This window comes from Panthera onca, chromosome Y (assembly GCF_046562875.1).
Source record: "Panthera onca isolate mPanOnc1 chromosome Y, mPanOnc1 haplotype 2, whole genome shotgun sequence".
Taxonomy (NCBI): domain Eukaryota; kingdom Metazoa; phylum Chordata; class Mammalia; order Carnivora; family Felidae; genus Panthera; species Panthera onca.
Genome location: NC_138358.1, coordinates 23,517,971 through 23,534,123, shown reverse-complemented (window position 1 = coordinate 23,534,123; position 16,153 = coordinate 23,517,971). Strand labels below are relative to the sequence as shown.

Sequence of the window (16,153 nt, the reverse complement as noted above, 5' to 3'; positions counted from 1 at the left end):
TTTTTTATTTATTTTTGGGACAGAGAGAGAAGCTTTTAAGTTTTTATCAAGAACAGATCATACCTAATAAAAACTTACGCAGCCTAGATGTTCCCGAAACTATTATTGAGGTAAATGAAGTGTCTGCCATAATACGATACTAACCTGATTTTTCCTTCTGACTGCTTCTAATGATTTGCAGCGACAGGTTGCAGCATTCACCATGGTTCACCCAAGGATGTTCACAAGAGACCATTGCTCCCACTAATAGCTAAAAAGGAGCCATTGCAGTTGTAAAATCATAGCTTTAGAGGAACTCAGCAGGCCCTCCTCTCTGTAAAGTCTCTCCTCTTTTCTCCCTTGGCATTCTCTTCATAGTACTTAGCAAAAGGAGTTAAAATTGTTTAGAAATTAATATCTGCCTTGCCTTTTAGAGCAGGGTTTGACAAACTACAGGCCAAGGCCCAAATCCCCTGGGCCCAGGGTTTGAGAAGCCTTTCTTGGTGGAGAATGAAACATCAAGGCTTTATCCCTCCAAGGCTGGTACCAAGGGGTACTTAATCTCACTGTGTCTTCAGAGGATGATCGTCTGGTTTCAAAGGGACATGCCAAGCCAAGGATTAAAGCTTCAGGCATAGTTTGTAATACTCAGATCAAGTGGTTAGAACAAGGGGAGAGAAGGAATTTGGGAGGGGAGGGTCCCATAAAGCAGAGATTCTCAGCACTGGCTTGACATCCAGATTCCCAGGAAGGCTTTTGCTAAGATAACAGATTTGCAGGCGTACGTGTCCTCATCAGCCCCTACCTCTGCCCCGAGCTGGCTTCTCCTGGAGTAAGTTCGAGGAGAGCTTAGATTTGCATCTCTGTAGCATCATCCCCTACGTTCCTTCAGAATGTTCTTGAGAATTGGAGGGGTGGGTTCAGGAAGCTGCTTTTTTACATATCTTGGAAAGAAATATGGACAGGGTAACCTCATGCCTGGGAGGGTCGAAAGCCTCTGACATTGATTACGTTTCCCCTGTTTCCTTTGATAGGCTTCAAACTGGTAATAGCTTCCCATGAGTTGCGGAAGGAGCTGCCAGGGTCTCAGAAGGCAGAGAGAACTTTTTACTGTATCTCTTGTGGTTTGTATTGTGTGTCCTGCTTCAGGTATTTTCTGGTCGGACGTGGGCTGACCCATGCTGAGAGTGGGGTCCTGGCTGGCCGCAGGTGCAGCTGGACCAGGGGATCCAAACACCCATCAGAAGAGACGGCAGGGTGCGCTGAGACTGTGGGGTGACTTGTGGCACACACTCTTGTGTCCTGAGGTTTCAGAAGACTAATCGTGCCCTGCCGGGTCACCTACTTAAAGCCTGCAGACCACAGTGAGTGCAGTCTATAGCCAGCAGTGGAGCAGTGTCATTGGCCAGCCCCACTTCCCCCTGAAATCTTGATTTGATCAGTTCGGCTAGTTCTAAAACCTTGCAGTTCGGATCGGGCTTGCCCACTTTGAACTTTGCACAGAACGTATTTTTAGGAAAGCTGATAACGGAATGCCTGAAGAAAACTTTGCTAACCGAGCACGTGAAAATGTCATCTTTAGTCCATTTGTGCCTGTTTCTCACTGGTCTGGAGCTTTCATTGGCAGAGAGAATTTGCCTGATTTTGGTTCAATCAAAACAAAACAATTCATCAATTTTCAGGGGTGCCTGGGTGGCTGAGTAGGTTAAGTGTTTGTTTGACTTTGACTCAGATCATCAGATCATGATCTCACGGTTCGTGAGTTTGAGCCCCATGTCGGGCTGTCTACTGTCAGCATAGAGCCTGCTTCAGATCCTCTGTCCCCCTCTCTGTGCTCCCCCCACTCATGCGCCCTCTCGCGCTCTCTCTCTCTCTCAAAAATAAATGAAATAAATACATTAAAACAAACAAAAATTTCCAAGTGTCACATCTTGGAACCAGGAACAAGTGTCTCTAGCCACAGAAATGAAAGAGGCCTGGAATAGATTCAAAACACGTGTTCTGAACACAGAGTTGGATGCTTGAGGGGCGGTCACAGACTACAGTCTCTAAATCTAAGTATTTTCTGTGATCGGACACTAGTCCTTCAAGAAATCTGTGCTTGTACGTTCTGATTTGGATCCTCTGTGTGTGTGGAATCTCTCTATTAATCTGTTCTCCTCCACTTAACTACAAACGTCTTACCAGTCCCTCTCAATTCAGCTTCATTCCTATTTACCACCCAAATTCCTGCAAGTAAAAAACAAAACCCAAAGGAAGCAAGTCTTTTTATCCATCTGTTAAGATAATGAAGAAGTAACATTCATCTGATTTTCTAAAGTGATTTCTTTCCCCGTGTGGCATTAGAATCACAGAAGAGAGAGCCTCTTTGGGTCTGACGCAGAGGGAATAACTTTAGTGGAGACGTTGCAGTAAAGAGATGACTGGATTGAAAACGATTTCAGCGCCCCTCCCCTCCCAGAAGGTGATTCTGCGAGACACGGAATTGGGACAGGACTCATGGAAACCGCTCTCTCCCTCATCACTAGTGTACCTGTCCATGCATTTGGTAGATGTCGTTTGCATACTCGGAAACTGGGATACGACAGCCAGACAGCCTTTAGCCTCCAGGGGCTCACCATCTGGGAAATCCTGTGGTAGTCTGGCATTTCCAAGGAAAGAGTGGGTGGTGCCATTATCCCTGGGTGTTCATGCTGTTGGAGACGTTTCTAGTCGTTTCCGTCCGTTCATCAGTGAATCGGTCGATTGCCTCTTTCGCTTCCATGCCTTGCCCATCATCGTCACCTTTTCCCACCTTGTTTGGCCCTGAGAGGTGCTGTGTAGACAGAAGACCTTCCTGCGTGTGCTTCACTGCGGCCATGTGTGTGTGCTGGGAGTTCCCTGGGGCACACAAAGATCAGCGGAGACACCAGGGACTCGTTCCGGAGACTTGTACTTGTGGCGTGAGCGCCCCGTGTCTGTCCAGCCACCTGGCTCGTCTGAATGTCCGGTGGCAGTGTTCTTCTTGAGACAGCCTGCCTGGTGGTGTTCCGTGCAGATACAGGGAGAGAAGCTGTGATTTCTAATAAACGGTTCCAGCCTTCGCAAAATCGCCGTCCTCCATACCCGCAGGCAATGGATGTGTGCCACCTAAAACTGTGAATGTCGACCTCCACCGCTTCTGGGAGGCCTGTCTCTGCCTGGAAGGCAGCACTTCCGAGTCCTACCCGGTTGGCCTGTGGAGTCATTTTGTCCCGTGCAGACCTGGCTTTGCCACATACACTCGCAAGTACTGCTCTTGAACCATCTCCGGTACGCCAGCCACCCTGTCCGTCGCTGGCGTCGGCGGCGGGCTGGCTTTGTGAACGGTGGGAGTTAGCATTTTTCGCAATATTGAAATGAAAGGAGGAAACACCCGAGTGTTGTCTTCCACCGGAAGGTTGCTCTGTCTCTCCCCGTCGTTCACTTGGGCAGTTCCATCCCACGGGATTGTGGCGGTACCATAAGCGCCCCGGAGCAGCTGCCACGGGGATGCCCTTCCCCAGGTGGAGGACTGGGCGGCCCTGCCTCGCCGTGCCGCCCTGTGGCGTGGCGTGGCGTGGGCGGGGGGTACGCGGTGCTGCCGCGGAGACCTGCGTTCGGGTCTGCTCCGCCACACGGGGCACTCTCCCGTTGGGGACTCCGCGCAGCGTGTGGCTGGTGGGGGCCGCCACATGGATCCCGCCGCGCGGGGGGCTCTGCCGCCTCTGCCTTGCGTGGCTCCCCCCCCCACCGCGGTATCCCATGGTGAGGAAATGAGGCTTGGTGACACACTGTCTCTTGCCGATGTCACACAGCTGGTAAATGGTGCTGTGATGGGAAGCGTCTGCCTAGCGAAACCCCAAATGAAATGTGGGCCAGAGCCTCACCATGGCCTCAGACACTGAAGTGCATCAGGAGGAAGAGCCGTGAGCAGGAAATGTGTGTCCAGGTCACAAGTGACCGTGTGTCCCTCTCCTCTCATTGTCCCTCTAAGTACATAGGAAAGGAGGACCCTGTGGTACGCGTCACGTAAGTCATCCGAGAGCTAGAAATGTTTCTCTTTTCCTTGATGGAGACAATGGTTAACCCTACTTGCAAAGCAGTGCTGAATTAATTAGTGATTGCAGAGCAGTCTAAAAATGTTCACTTATGATGGGAATGTTCACCTGCAAAGTTATTTCTCTGAGAACCTGACTGGCTGCATCTCAGAAAATGCAGCCTCGCAGGGCACCTGGGTGACTCAGCCCGTGAAGCATCCGACTCTTGATTTGGGCTCAGGTCATGATCTCACAGTTTGTGAGTTCGAGCCCTGCGTCAGGCACCGAGCTGACAGTGTGAAGCCTGCTTGGGATTCTCTGTCCCTCCCCAGCTTGCTGTCTTTCTCTCTTTCTCTTTCTCTTTTCTCTTTCTCTCTCTCTCTTTCTCTTTTCTCTTTCTCTCTCTCTCTCTTTTCTCTTTCTCTCTCTCTCTCTCTCTCTCTCTCTCAAAGTAAATAAGTAAACTTTAAAAAAAAAGAAAAGAAAAGAAAAAAAAAAGAAAAGAAATGGGGTACCTGGGTGGCTCAGTCGGTTAAGCGTCCGACTTCGGCTCATGTCATGATCTCACAGTTTGTGAGTTCGAGCCCCACGTCCGGCTCTGCGCTGACAGGTCAGAGCCTGGAGCCTGCTTTGGATTCTGTGTCTCCCTCTCTTTCTGCCCCTCCCCCACTTGTTCTCTCTCTCTCTCTCTCTCTCTCTCTCTCTCTCTCTCTCCCTCCCCCCCTTCTCCCCTCCCCCCCTCAAGAATAAAAAATAAACATAAAAGAAAGGGGAGGGAGGAAGGGAGGAAGGAAAGCAACACAGCCTTGCTCCTTACCATTGTGCACAGTGACTGAAAGCAGCAGATGCATTTGTATGTTGATGTTTGGGTGACCGTGTGCCATGGTGCATGCAATATTTGCTTGTGAGGCTTCAAGAAGATAGCCTGGTCTCCTGCCCTCCGTGGAGGCGCTTATAGGCCAGTGAGGCGAGTGGAGACTGTGAACCACGCAAGTATTGGAGAGTGAGAGCAGTCCTGGGCTACGGGTCACCAGGAGCAGAGGGCCTGTGTGAGACGGAACAGAAACCTGTGGCCCAGAGAGAGGAACCCAGGGCCACAACAGGGCTCATCACGAGCAGAAAGAACCTGGAAATAAAACCGTTACTTCTCGGATCTAGAAAGCACAGTTAGACATGGGGCTGACCAGCCGCATCCCCAAATCAACAACGTAGATTTGAATAATACCAGTGTTGATGGGATTCCCTGGGCATTTGGTGTGTGTGTGTGTATGTATGTGTCTGTATATAGTCTTTCTCCTTTTGGACTTCTGGTCATTTCTGCCCCTATCACAGGGTGTCTGGGGTCCTGAGCAGCATTTATGTGGCCTTGGGGCGGGGCGGGGGGTGGGGGTTCCTCTTCAGATGAGGTTTGTTTTGCTTCGCTGCCCTGCCTCAGACCTTTCATGGCAGCAGGCAGAGGAGAAAACAGCCAGGCGCTGGGGGGAGAGAGAATCCCAAGCAGACTGCATGCTATCAGTGCTGGGCCGGACTTGGGTCTCAAACCCACGACCATGAGATCATGAACTCAGCTGAAATCAAGAGTCAGATGCTGACTTGACTAAGCTACCCCGGCACCCGTCAGCTTTTATTTTAAAGTCTATTTATTTATTTTAGGAGAGAGAGAGAGTGCACACCAGCAGGGGAGGGGCAGAGAGAGAATACAGATGAGGTTTGTTTTGCTTTGCTGCCCTGCCTCAGACCCAGGCGCTGGGCTCCCACCTGCCCAGGGGTTGCAGGTGTCCTGGGAGCCTCCTCCTGGAGCAGGCTTCTCCTTGATAAGGTGTCATTAGCATGTTCTGCATGACAGTGAGTGACCTGAGCTGCATATCAATTGCTGGGAGTCTGGAATGCAGCTGCCTTTTAAATGTTCCTTTGTATGGCTTGACTCACTGTTCCAGGCATTCCTAGGAGCTAAATGGTTAGGTGCCTTTGCTGGCAAATCCTTAAGACTTCTTATTTTCTTACTCTGTGTGGATCTTTCTATCACCATTTCTATCACCATTGACTTTATCCTTGAAAATTTTTTAAATTTTTTTTACATGTTTATTTTTGAGAGAGACAGAGAATGCGAGTGGGTTCGGGGCAGAGAGAGAGAGGGAGACAGAATCGGGAGACACAGGCTCCGGGTTCTGAGCTGTCAGCATAGAGCCCGATGCGGGCTCAAACTCATGAGCCATGAGGTCATGACATGAGCTGAAGTTGGACACTCAACCAACTGAGCCACCCAGGAGCCCCTATCCTTGAAAAATTTTTCAACATTTAAAAAGGAAGGGCTCCGAGGTGCCTTGGTGGCTCAGTCAGTTCAGCGTCTGATTTCAGCTGAAATCATGATCTCATGGTTTGTGAGTTGGAGCCCCGCGTCGGGGTCTGTGCTGACCTCAGAGCCTGGAACCTGCTTCGGATTCTGTGTCTCCCTCCCTCTCTGCCTCTCCCCTGCTCACTCTCTGTCTCTCAAAAATAAACATCTAAAAAAATCGTTTTTATTAAAAAGTTATTTTGAAAACTTCTAGTTTCTCTTAGTGTGTACCTAGTATGTATGTTTTTCTTGCATATCTAACTTTCTGAAGCTGGGTTAATATTTTAAACTCTTTTGCTTGGCTGTTTTGTCACCGTGCATCTTCGAAGCCGAGGCCGTGTCTTCAGCGTCTTGAAAGCAGAGACCACACCCGCCCTCTCTCAGGGCCCCTGTGGGACTTGAGCTCTTCGGACTTCTCCCAGATGTGGACGGCTTCCAGCTTCTAGGTGCGGCCGGGGCCAGCCGTGTGTGGCTGTGCTCACGGCAGCACAAGGTGGGGAGCCGCCCCCGGCTGGCTGACGACGGGAAGGGGAGGGACTTGGGCATGGTCAGGGTTCTCCTCCAGAGCATCCGCTGAAGCTGAGGGGCCCTTTCCCCGAGGGACACGGTCAGAGGGACACGCGCCGGGCACTGGACTTTGTCGTGCAGCAGCCTGGCTGGGGTTGGGGCATCCATAACACCCAGGCCGGGCATCACATCCCAGGAGGCAGGCTCGCTCCTGGGCCCCAAGGGGGTGCTGGAATGAGGGGGAAAGCCTTACCTAGCTTGTTAGAGGGGGACGTCACTTACGGGCACCGGTGCTCTGTCTTCTGGTTCCCCCCCGGCTGCCCTCGTTAGAGTTTGCTTTAACAGCTCTGAGGTGATCTCGTCAATGCCAAATTGCTCTTCCCTGAATGGAACGGTCCTTCAGAGGCTCCTTTTCTTACTGTGTCAGGTTGGAAGGAACTGTGCTGGCAAAGGCATGGCAGGCTGCTCTGTCACAGAGTTGAGAGTGCTTAGCCCGTGAGTGAGCGCTGCTTGCAGCGCAGAGAAACATGCTTGGAGCGTGTGCCTCCGTCCGGGTTTTGCGGAGACCTTCCTGTGTGTGCGTCTGTGCGTACTGAGCACACGCGTATGTGCATCGAATGTGGCGGTAGAGCTGGGAACGGGTAGCAGTATGGAATGATCAGTGAGCCACTGCAGCGCCCAAAGTCTTTGTTTTTGTCTCTTGTTTTAAATTTTATTTGAGAGAGAGAGAGAGAGCATGAGTGGGGGAGGGGGCAGAGGGAGAGAGAGCGAGAGTGAGAGAGAGAGAGACAGACTCTTAAGCAGACTCCACACTCAGCACAGAGCCCAACGTGGGGCTCGATCCTTTGACCCTGGGATCACGACCTGAGCCAAAATCGAGGGATCAAGGGTGGGACGGTCAACCAACTGAGCCACCCAGGTGCCCCATGTTTTTCTCCTTTTTAATAATATACGACTGATTGGGGTGCATGGGTGGCTCCATCGGTTAAGCGTCCAACGCTTCCTTTTGGGTCGGGTCATGATCTCACGGCTTTGTGAGTTCAAGCCCCACATCACACTCCACGCAGGCAGCATGGAGCCTGCAGGGGATTCTCTCTGTCTACCTCTCTCTCTACCCCTTCCCTACTCACGCTGCCTCTGTCTCTCTCAAAATAAATAAAACTTTAGGAGAAAAATAATATACTACTGATTTTAAAGGCTTTATTCATAAATTGATTTGAGGCTCATGTTAGAAAGCTCTATGCCTTTTTGTAAATGGCAATTTTCCTAAATAAGCCACATAAAAATACTGTTACATCAAGAAATAAATATTTCTAAATATAGCCATATGAGATTTTTCACCAGTGTTGTTTTTAAAAATGTGTAAAGGGGACTCCTGGGTAGCTCAGTCCGTTAAGCATCTGACTTGGGCTCAGGTCGCGATCTCGTGGTTCCCGAGTTGAAGCCCCACGTCAGGCTCCGTGCTGACAGCTCAGAGCCTGGAGCCTGCTTTGGATTCTGTCTCTCTCTCTCTCTCTCTCTCTCTCTGCCCCTCCCCCAAACGCTCTCTGTCTCTGTCTCTCTCTTTTTCTCTCTCTCAAAAGTAAATAAACATTGAAAAAAATTTTAAGAGGTCTGAACCTTTATAAATAAATAAATAAAGTGTGAATTTTCTTGCCCCACAATGCAACTTGTGTCTGCAAGTACATGTCTGTACCTTAAGTGTGTGCGTGTGATTTTAGTATTTCCCGTCCTGTTACGTGAGGTAGCAACATGCAGCCTCCTGTGTGTGCTTGGACTAGATACCTCGCGTCACGAACGGCGGGGACAGGTGTGGGAAAACGTATCTGGCTTTCATTCCCGAAAATGAGTTAAGAAGGTCATCGAGATCTGGATCTAGTCCGGTTTGGAGAGATGCGGCTTGGCATCGTGCGCTCACTTGTACACTTTCTCCCTGTAGACAAGCAGATGTCCGACGGCCGGCAAGCGGTGCGGCAGGACAGCAGGACTCCCGGACGCCGGCCCAGCTCGGTCAGCCGTCTCCCGCCTGGGGGGCTCCGGAGGTGCCCCCGGAGGCCCGAGGCCGAGCGGGGACCCTCCCTCGAGACTACAGATCCTCGGAGGGCGCGCCCTCGGCCCCGCAGGAGCCCAGGCCCTTGAGCGCCGCGCCCGTCCCCAAGCAGCCAGCCCCTCGGAGGCCGCCACCGCCACCGCCGCCCAAGCGTGAGCCCGGGCAGTTGGGGGGCCTGGCCGGCGGCACCCCCAGCGGGCCCCCGCCGTCCCCCGAGGCCCCGGACGCGTGCGCCCCCCGCCCGGCCCTCGGCCAAAGGCCCGAAGACGGCGAGCGCGCGGGGAGGCATGTAGACGGTCACCGGGCCGGGCCTGAGCGCCAAGCCCCGCTCCCTTCCTCGCTGCGGGCCCCGCGCCCGGCCGCCATGGAGACTTCTCGCTCCCCTTCGCCCCAGTTCGCCCCGCAGAAGCTCACAGACAGACCTCCCCTGCTGGTCCAGGACGAGAGTTCCACCAGGTAGGGCCCTGGCCCCGGGCCTGCCCTTCCCTGGGCTCCCGCGGGAGGTGTCCCTGGTGTCCTTCCTGGGCAGTGTGGGCGGTGTCTGGACCCCATGGGGGACAACCCACAGCTCCAGGGGTCACGTGGATTTTTAACTTGGGGTCGGGGCGGGGGTGCCCTGTTCTCCAGGAGCAAAGGGGATGTGCCGCAGGTGCGGATTGTCCTCTGTCCCTGTGGTCCAGGCCCAGCGGTGGTGTGTGCCTTCCCTCCGGGCATCTGCCCATGAGGGCTGTGCTTTCCCTGAGCACTTGTCTGGTTGGAGAGTCCGGTGTGCAGTAAGCCTGACGCCTTCAGGAGACTTTGGTGTTTTTCATAATGTCCGGTATTTCCACACGTTTTGTAGGTTTATGTTTCTATTTTTGAGAGAGAGTGTGAGCAGAGGAGGGGCAGAAACAGAGGGGGAGACAGAATCGCAAGCAGGCTCCACGCTGTCACTGCAGAGCCCCAGCCAGGACTCAATGCGGGGCTCATGTGGGGCTCACGCGGGACCTCACACGGTCAAACTGAGATCAGACCTGAGCCAAAATCAAGAGTTGGACGCTTCACCGACTGAGCCACCCAGGTGCCCCAACACATTTTTTTTCTGTGTCATATGTGAAAAGCAGGGCTGGTATACACATGTTATAAAGGCAGAGGAAAAACCTGTTCAACTCCATGGCGCTGCTGTTAGAATTTCCGACGTGGACTTGTCTGCCGTGCCCGTGGAGACGTTGATAAATATGGTCAGGCAGGGACCGACCGGTCCCGAACACTGAATGTTTCCCTTTGCCGTCCTCTCAGAGTGCCTTTGAAGAACTGGGAAAGGGCAGAAGTGCAGAATTTTCATCTTGCTCGCTAGGGCCATGGTTGTCCATCTGGGGGAGGGTGGCTTTGCCCCCGGGGGGGCATTTGGCTGTGTCTGGAGAGGTTTGGGGGGTCGCAGCTGAAGAGCGAGTGTTGCTGCTGGCATCCAGCGGGCAGAGGCCGGGACGCCTCGCATCCTGCAGTGCACAGGTGAGCCCCGCAGCAGGGAATGCTCTGGCCCCGATGTCCCCTGCTGTCCAATATGGTAGCCACAGTCACATGTGGCCGTAGGAATGGAAGTTAATGAAAAACAAAATAAATTCTGTGCATCAGCTGCACCACGTGTGGTTAATGGCACACATGCCATTTATTTCCATCATCCCAGAAAGTTCTATTGGACCTTTTTGTTGTAGAGTCTCAAGCCGTTCTCTTTTTTTTAAGTTCATTGATTTATTTTGAGAAAGAGCATGAGCACGGGAGGGGCAGAGAGAGAGTGAGAGACAATCCCAAAGCAGGCTCCACACTCTCAGCACAGAGCCCAACGCAGGGCTCAGACTCCAGACCCAAGAGATCATGTCCTGAGCCGAAATCAAGAGTCAGATGTTAAGGGGCGCCTGGGTGGCTCAGTCGGTTGAGCGTCCGACTTCGGCTCAGGTCATGATCTCACGGTTCGTGGGTTCGAGCTCCACGTCGGGCTCTGTGCTGACAGCTCAGAGCCCGGAGTCTGTTTCACATTCTGTGTCTCCCTCTCTCTCTCTCTCTGCCCCTCCCCCACTCACGCTGTATCTCTCTCTCTGTCTCTCTCTCTCTCTCTCTCTCTCTCTCAAAAATAAATAAACATTAGGGCGCCTGGGTGGCTCAGTCGGTTAAGCATCCGACTTCGGCTCAGGTCACAATCTCACTGTCTGTGAGTTCGAGCCCCGCGTCGGGCTCTGTGCTGACTGCTCAGAGCCTGGAGCCTGTTTCCGATTCTGTGTCTCCCTCTCTCTCTGACCCTCCCCCGTTCATGCTCTGTCTCTCTCTGTCTCAAAAATAAATAAACGTTAAAAAAAATAAAATAAAATAAATAAATAAACATTAAAAAAAATTTTTTTAAAGAGTCAGATGTTTAACCAACTGAGCCACCCAGGCGCCCCTGTTCTTTTCTTTCCACCTTGAAAATAACTCAGCAGAGAGGACACCACTGATAGCATCCTGTATCTCCACAAGTGTGGCCTCGTAACCACAGCTTCATCTGGGGGCCACGTCTGTGCTCTGTGTCATGCAGACTGTGGGCACCACTGAGATAACCTGTCAGTGGGAGGCAGCGTTGTCCGTTCTGAAGGGAAGAAGAAGCAATAACGTGGTCTGTGTGGCGGGCCAAGTGTGCGACACTGTTCCAGGCGAGCTGGCCTGGGCCCCTCAGGCCGCCTGCTTCTCGGGAGCTGGTCTGAGCTCCGCGGGCTCCTCGGAGAAACAGCCATGTGTTCCCACAGTGCTCGTGACCTGCGTCGGCTCAGGACGTAGGGAGTGGGTTTCATTTTTTTCTTGCCTGAAGCCAGTGTTGATTTTCTCATTCTGTCTTTTCCAGGAGCTTGAGAGGGATTTCAGTAAACAGGGACAGTGCCTATTGAAGATACTGGGGGGTGATGGGTACCCACATTATTTAGTGTCCCCACCCATCGTGTCTTTTGGGTCGGAAAAGGTTGCCTGTGCACCATGTCCCCTGCTGTATGAGTGCTCGCAGAGGGCCCGAATCCGGGTCAGTGTCTATACCCAGACCCACATGTGTACACTTTGTTCTTAGGAAGCTCAGTGAGGCACATGGTGGCCGTGCCACCTCCAAGAGCTGCTACCCAGAAAGTCGCTCACAGTGCACTGAATTAGTCACCGTCCCCACGGTGTGCCCCATCGGTCAATCCTGGTATGAGAGCGTGCGATCCCAGTGACCTGCAGGCTGAACAAGAAGCCGGGGAGGGGTCCTGGCCCTGCTCTGTATCCACGGTCAGCTACCGATGGGTCAGCAGGGGAAGGGTCAGGGTCCCCCTGTGTCAGGGCTTCCTGAGCTGCCGGTCATTTGGGCTCAGCTCAGAGATACTGTTCTTGGGGCGCCTGAGTGGTTCAGTCAGTTAAGCATCCAACTAAGCGTCTCATAGTGTGTGAGTTCGAGCCCCACGTCGGGCTCTGCATTGATGGCGTGGAGCCTGCTTGGATCGATCCTCTATCCCCTTCTCTCTGCCCTCCCCCACTCTCAAAAATGAATAAACGTTTAAAAATTTAAAAGAAAGGGGTGCCTTGGTGGGGCAGTCAGTTAAGCGTCCAACTTCAGCTCGGGTCATGATCTCACGGTCCCTGAGTTCGAGCCCCATGTCGGGCTCTGTGCTGACAGCTCAGAACCTGGAGCCTGCTTCCGATTCTGTGTCTCCCTCTGTCTCTGCCCCTCCCCCACGTATGCTCTGTCTGTCTCTCTCAACGATAAATAAACATTAACAAAAATAATTTTAGAAATAAATAAAAATGTAAAAGAAATTGCCCTGCTCTCTGCTGACTTGGATCTCTTGAGCAGAGCTGCTCGCCTCATCTCCCTCCATGTCCGGCCTCTCCCTCCTTCCAGCTACCCCTTGACCATGAGTGTGCACGCGCTCCTGCCTGCTGGGGCGCCAGCCAGGGTGCAGGGCAGGCTCCCACCTTCACGCGCTGTTGAGCCGTCCCTGTGTGCCAGGCCCTGAGCCCCCAGCAGGAGTGCGGAGAGAGGAGAGGAAGCATTCCTAGCCTCTGAGGGATTTCAGAATGGGCATTCCTACCAAAACAAATGTTTCAACTCGTGTGCTAACACTAGGTAGCTGACTTTTTTACTTATTTGTTTTTCCAACATTTGTTCATTTTTGAGAGAGAGAAAAGTGTGAGTGGGAAAGGGACAGAGAGAGGGGGAGACACAGAATCGGAAGCAGACTCTAGGCTCCAAGGTGTCAGCACAGAGCCCGACACGGGGCTCGAACCCACGAGCCGTGAGATCATAACCTGAGCCGAAATCGGACGCTCAGCCGACTGAGCCACCCAGGTGCCCCTAGGTAGCTTACTTTTAAATCTTTAACAGTCGTCTGGGGATTTTTTGCTTAAACTTCAAACGGTCCTCTGCTCCCCCATCTGCCCCTACCCCACTTGCACTTTCTTTTTCAAAAATAAACATTAAAAGAAAAAAAACATAGGCAATCTTTCTAGAAGTCTCCCAGCGGCCCCAGAACCACGCAGGCACCCGTGGGTATGTACTGGCCCTGCTTGGAGAGGCAGCGAGGGAAGGCTCTAATGATAACTGTGAAAGGAAGCCTGTTGCAGGTCCCCCGACAAAGGAGAATGTCACCGAGCAGGGCCTGTTAATGTTTGCACTATTATCCTCATGAAAACGCGTGTTAAACCACCCTCCTCTCAGTCAGCAAGCCCAGGGATACACCCCCGGCTCCCCTAGGGGTGTGGGTGATTTTGAAAATGGAAAAGGTGTCCAGACGCTCAGGGTCAGGAACGCAGGCCTCCTCGACCTCCATTCCCCGTCCTGGGTCTGTGATCACGGAGGCTCCTTCCAGCTCAGTGGCCAAAGGTCTTTGAGCCTGGGTTCCCCAGCCGGAAGAGCAGGTGAGGGACCAGCGGGTTTCTCTCCCGGGTAGGCGTCGACGGCAGGGCTCACTTTGCGTTTTCAGCACACGGCTCTTCTCTTTCCAGAATCGAGCGGGTGATTGACAACAATACCACTGTGAAGATGGTGCCCATCAAGATTGTGCACTCGGAGAGCCGGCCTGAGAAGGAGAGCCGCCAGGGCCTGGCCCGTGCCACCGAGCTGCCCACACTGCCCAGCGGGCTGGAGAAAGACCACATCAAGACCCTCAGCACCTCGGAGCAGTTCTACTCCCGCTTCTGCGTGTACAGCCGCCAGGGCGCCGAGCCCCCGCCCCAGCCCCCCGAAGCCCCCGCGCCCACTGCCAAGGACAGCGGGGCCTCTCCGTCCGGGCTCAGCTACGTGAAGACCAAGGAGAGGACAGCCGAAGACCTGAAGTCAGAAGAGCTGGCCCGGGAGATCGTGGGCAAGGAGAAGTCTCTGGCCGACATCCTGGACCCCAGCGTGAAGATCAGAACCACCATGGACCTGATGGAGGGGATCTTCCCCAAAGACGAGCACCTGCTGGAAGAAGCCCAGCAGCGGAGGAAGCTGCTCCCCAAAGTCCCCTCTCCTGGGACCACGGACGAGAAGTGAGTAAGCACCGCCTTCAGGGGCGCGGTGTGGCCGCTTGGTGCGCTGCTCCCTCTTAGCATCTGGTTCGCTCCAGGGGGCAAGTGCCTTCTCCGTGTGTCTGTTTTCATGATTGCTTCTGGGGGGCAGGTTTCCGAAAGTACTGCCCAGTGCTTACTTAGCACGTTTTGGCCGTCCGGGGACCCTCCCAAAAGAAGCGCTAAGGCCCGTGGCTGGGGATGACGACTCTGAGGCCTGGCAAAGATGTGAGGATAGCGCAGCTCCTGCGATGCCCGCAGGCGCCTCTCAGAAGACAGCGCTTCTCAGCTGGGCCGTCGTCTCCCTCCAGGGGACACTTGGCAATGTCCGGGTACGTTTTTAGTTGTCGCCCCCGCGAGGTGCTCCCGGCATCCTGTGGGTGGAGTCAGGGAGGCTGCCCAACAACGTGCGGTGGACAGGACACCCCCACAGCCCCAGGTGTCAGTCACGAAGGCTCCTGAATGTCCTAGTTACTAAGGAGGCTTTCTGTTCCCGCTTGTGGAACGGAGCGAACGGATGCATTTCCACGGTTTGGGGGAACGTGCTTTGCGACCTGTCTCATTCCGTGGGAATGAGACACACACAGGCGTGTGCTCACATCTGTCCTGTTTATATCCATTGTGTCCGTACACGTCGTTAACTGACAGTAGGTGGGAGTGCCCGTGAGATGCCCGAGAGAGGGGCAGAGGGGGTGAGTCGGATCAAAGCAAGAGGGAGCAGACACGGCTGCAGCCAAGGGCTGCCCCTCCGCCCCCCTTTGGCGGTCCCATCCCCCGGCTGTTGTCTTTTGGTTAGCGGCCCCATTGGCTCGTCGGGACCGAGGCCGTGAGCTGGAAGGGGGCACGTGCGCGTAGGGTCACAGCCAGTTGCGGTTCTGACCTTTTTACGTAGGAGAGAGGAGCCGAGCGTGCCGGCGGCCATGTCCCTGGCCACCAGTTCCACGTACTACAGCACTTCGGTCCCCAAGGCGGAGCTGCTGATCAAGATGAAGGATCTGCAGGAGCAGCAGGAGCCCGAGGAGGATTCGGGGAGCGACTTGGACCACGACCTGTCGGTGAAGAAGGTAGGAAAGGCCGTTGCCAATGAAATCGTGCTCGTTGGCAGAGAAGGGGCCGCACGTCACGGTCCAAGTAATCTGTGCCTTCCACCCTAGTTAAAATGCTGCGGACTTCATTCTGTGACCTTCGGCAAGTTACCTGTTCTCTTTGAATATCAGGTTCTAATACCTGCAGCCAGGAGATCACAGTCCCCACATAGTGCTTGTAAAGTGCTTTGTCCACCAAGCAGCGTCATTTCTTGTCTCCTAGAACTCCCAGGCGCTTAGGGGTACAGCAGGAGACCAAACAGAACGGAGCCCTTCCTTTCCAGAGGGGAGCCTCTGTTCAGCCCACATGAAAACAAATACACAGTAGGGGGTCGGCACACTGCAGCCTGTGGGCCACACCTGGTTTTGTGAGCAAAGTTGTATTGACGCACAGGCACATTTATTCATTTAGAGACGCTCTCTGGTGGCTTTCCTTCCACAGAAGCAGGGTTGAGTAGTTGCAGCTGACCACGCCACCTGGAACGTCGAGGATCTTTACTGTCTACCGCTTTATGGAAAGAGTTTGCCAACGTTTAATGTGGTACATTGGATGGTGAGAGAATCAAAACAGAGTGAAAGAATCGAGTGAAACAAAGGAAGGTGATTCTAGAGAGGGCTCCGGCGAGGGGATGATTGAACA

The 16,153-nt window shown here is 53.4% G+C and overlaps 1 protein-coding gene across 3 annotated transcripts in view; it reads left to right on the top strand.

Annotated features, from left to right (window-relative positions):
* LOC145714888 (protein Shroom2-like) overlaps positions 1-16,153 on the top strand; it is a 155,826-nt gene that overhangs the window by 128,475 nt on the left and 11,198 nt on the right. For all 3 annotated transcript variants that reach the window (XM_081794418.1, XM_081794417.1, XM_081794419.1), the window contains 3 exons: positions 8,798-9,364; positions 13,886-14,410; positions 15,321-15,492. In XM_081794418.1, the coding sequence (XP_081650544.1) occupies positions 8,798-9,364; positions 13,886-14,410; positions 15,321-15,492 (1,264 nt within the window). The remainder of the gene's footprint in view (positions 1-8,797; positions 9,365-13,885; positions 14,411-15,320; positions 15,493-16,153) is intronic.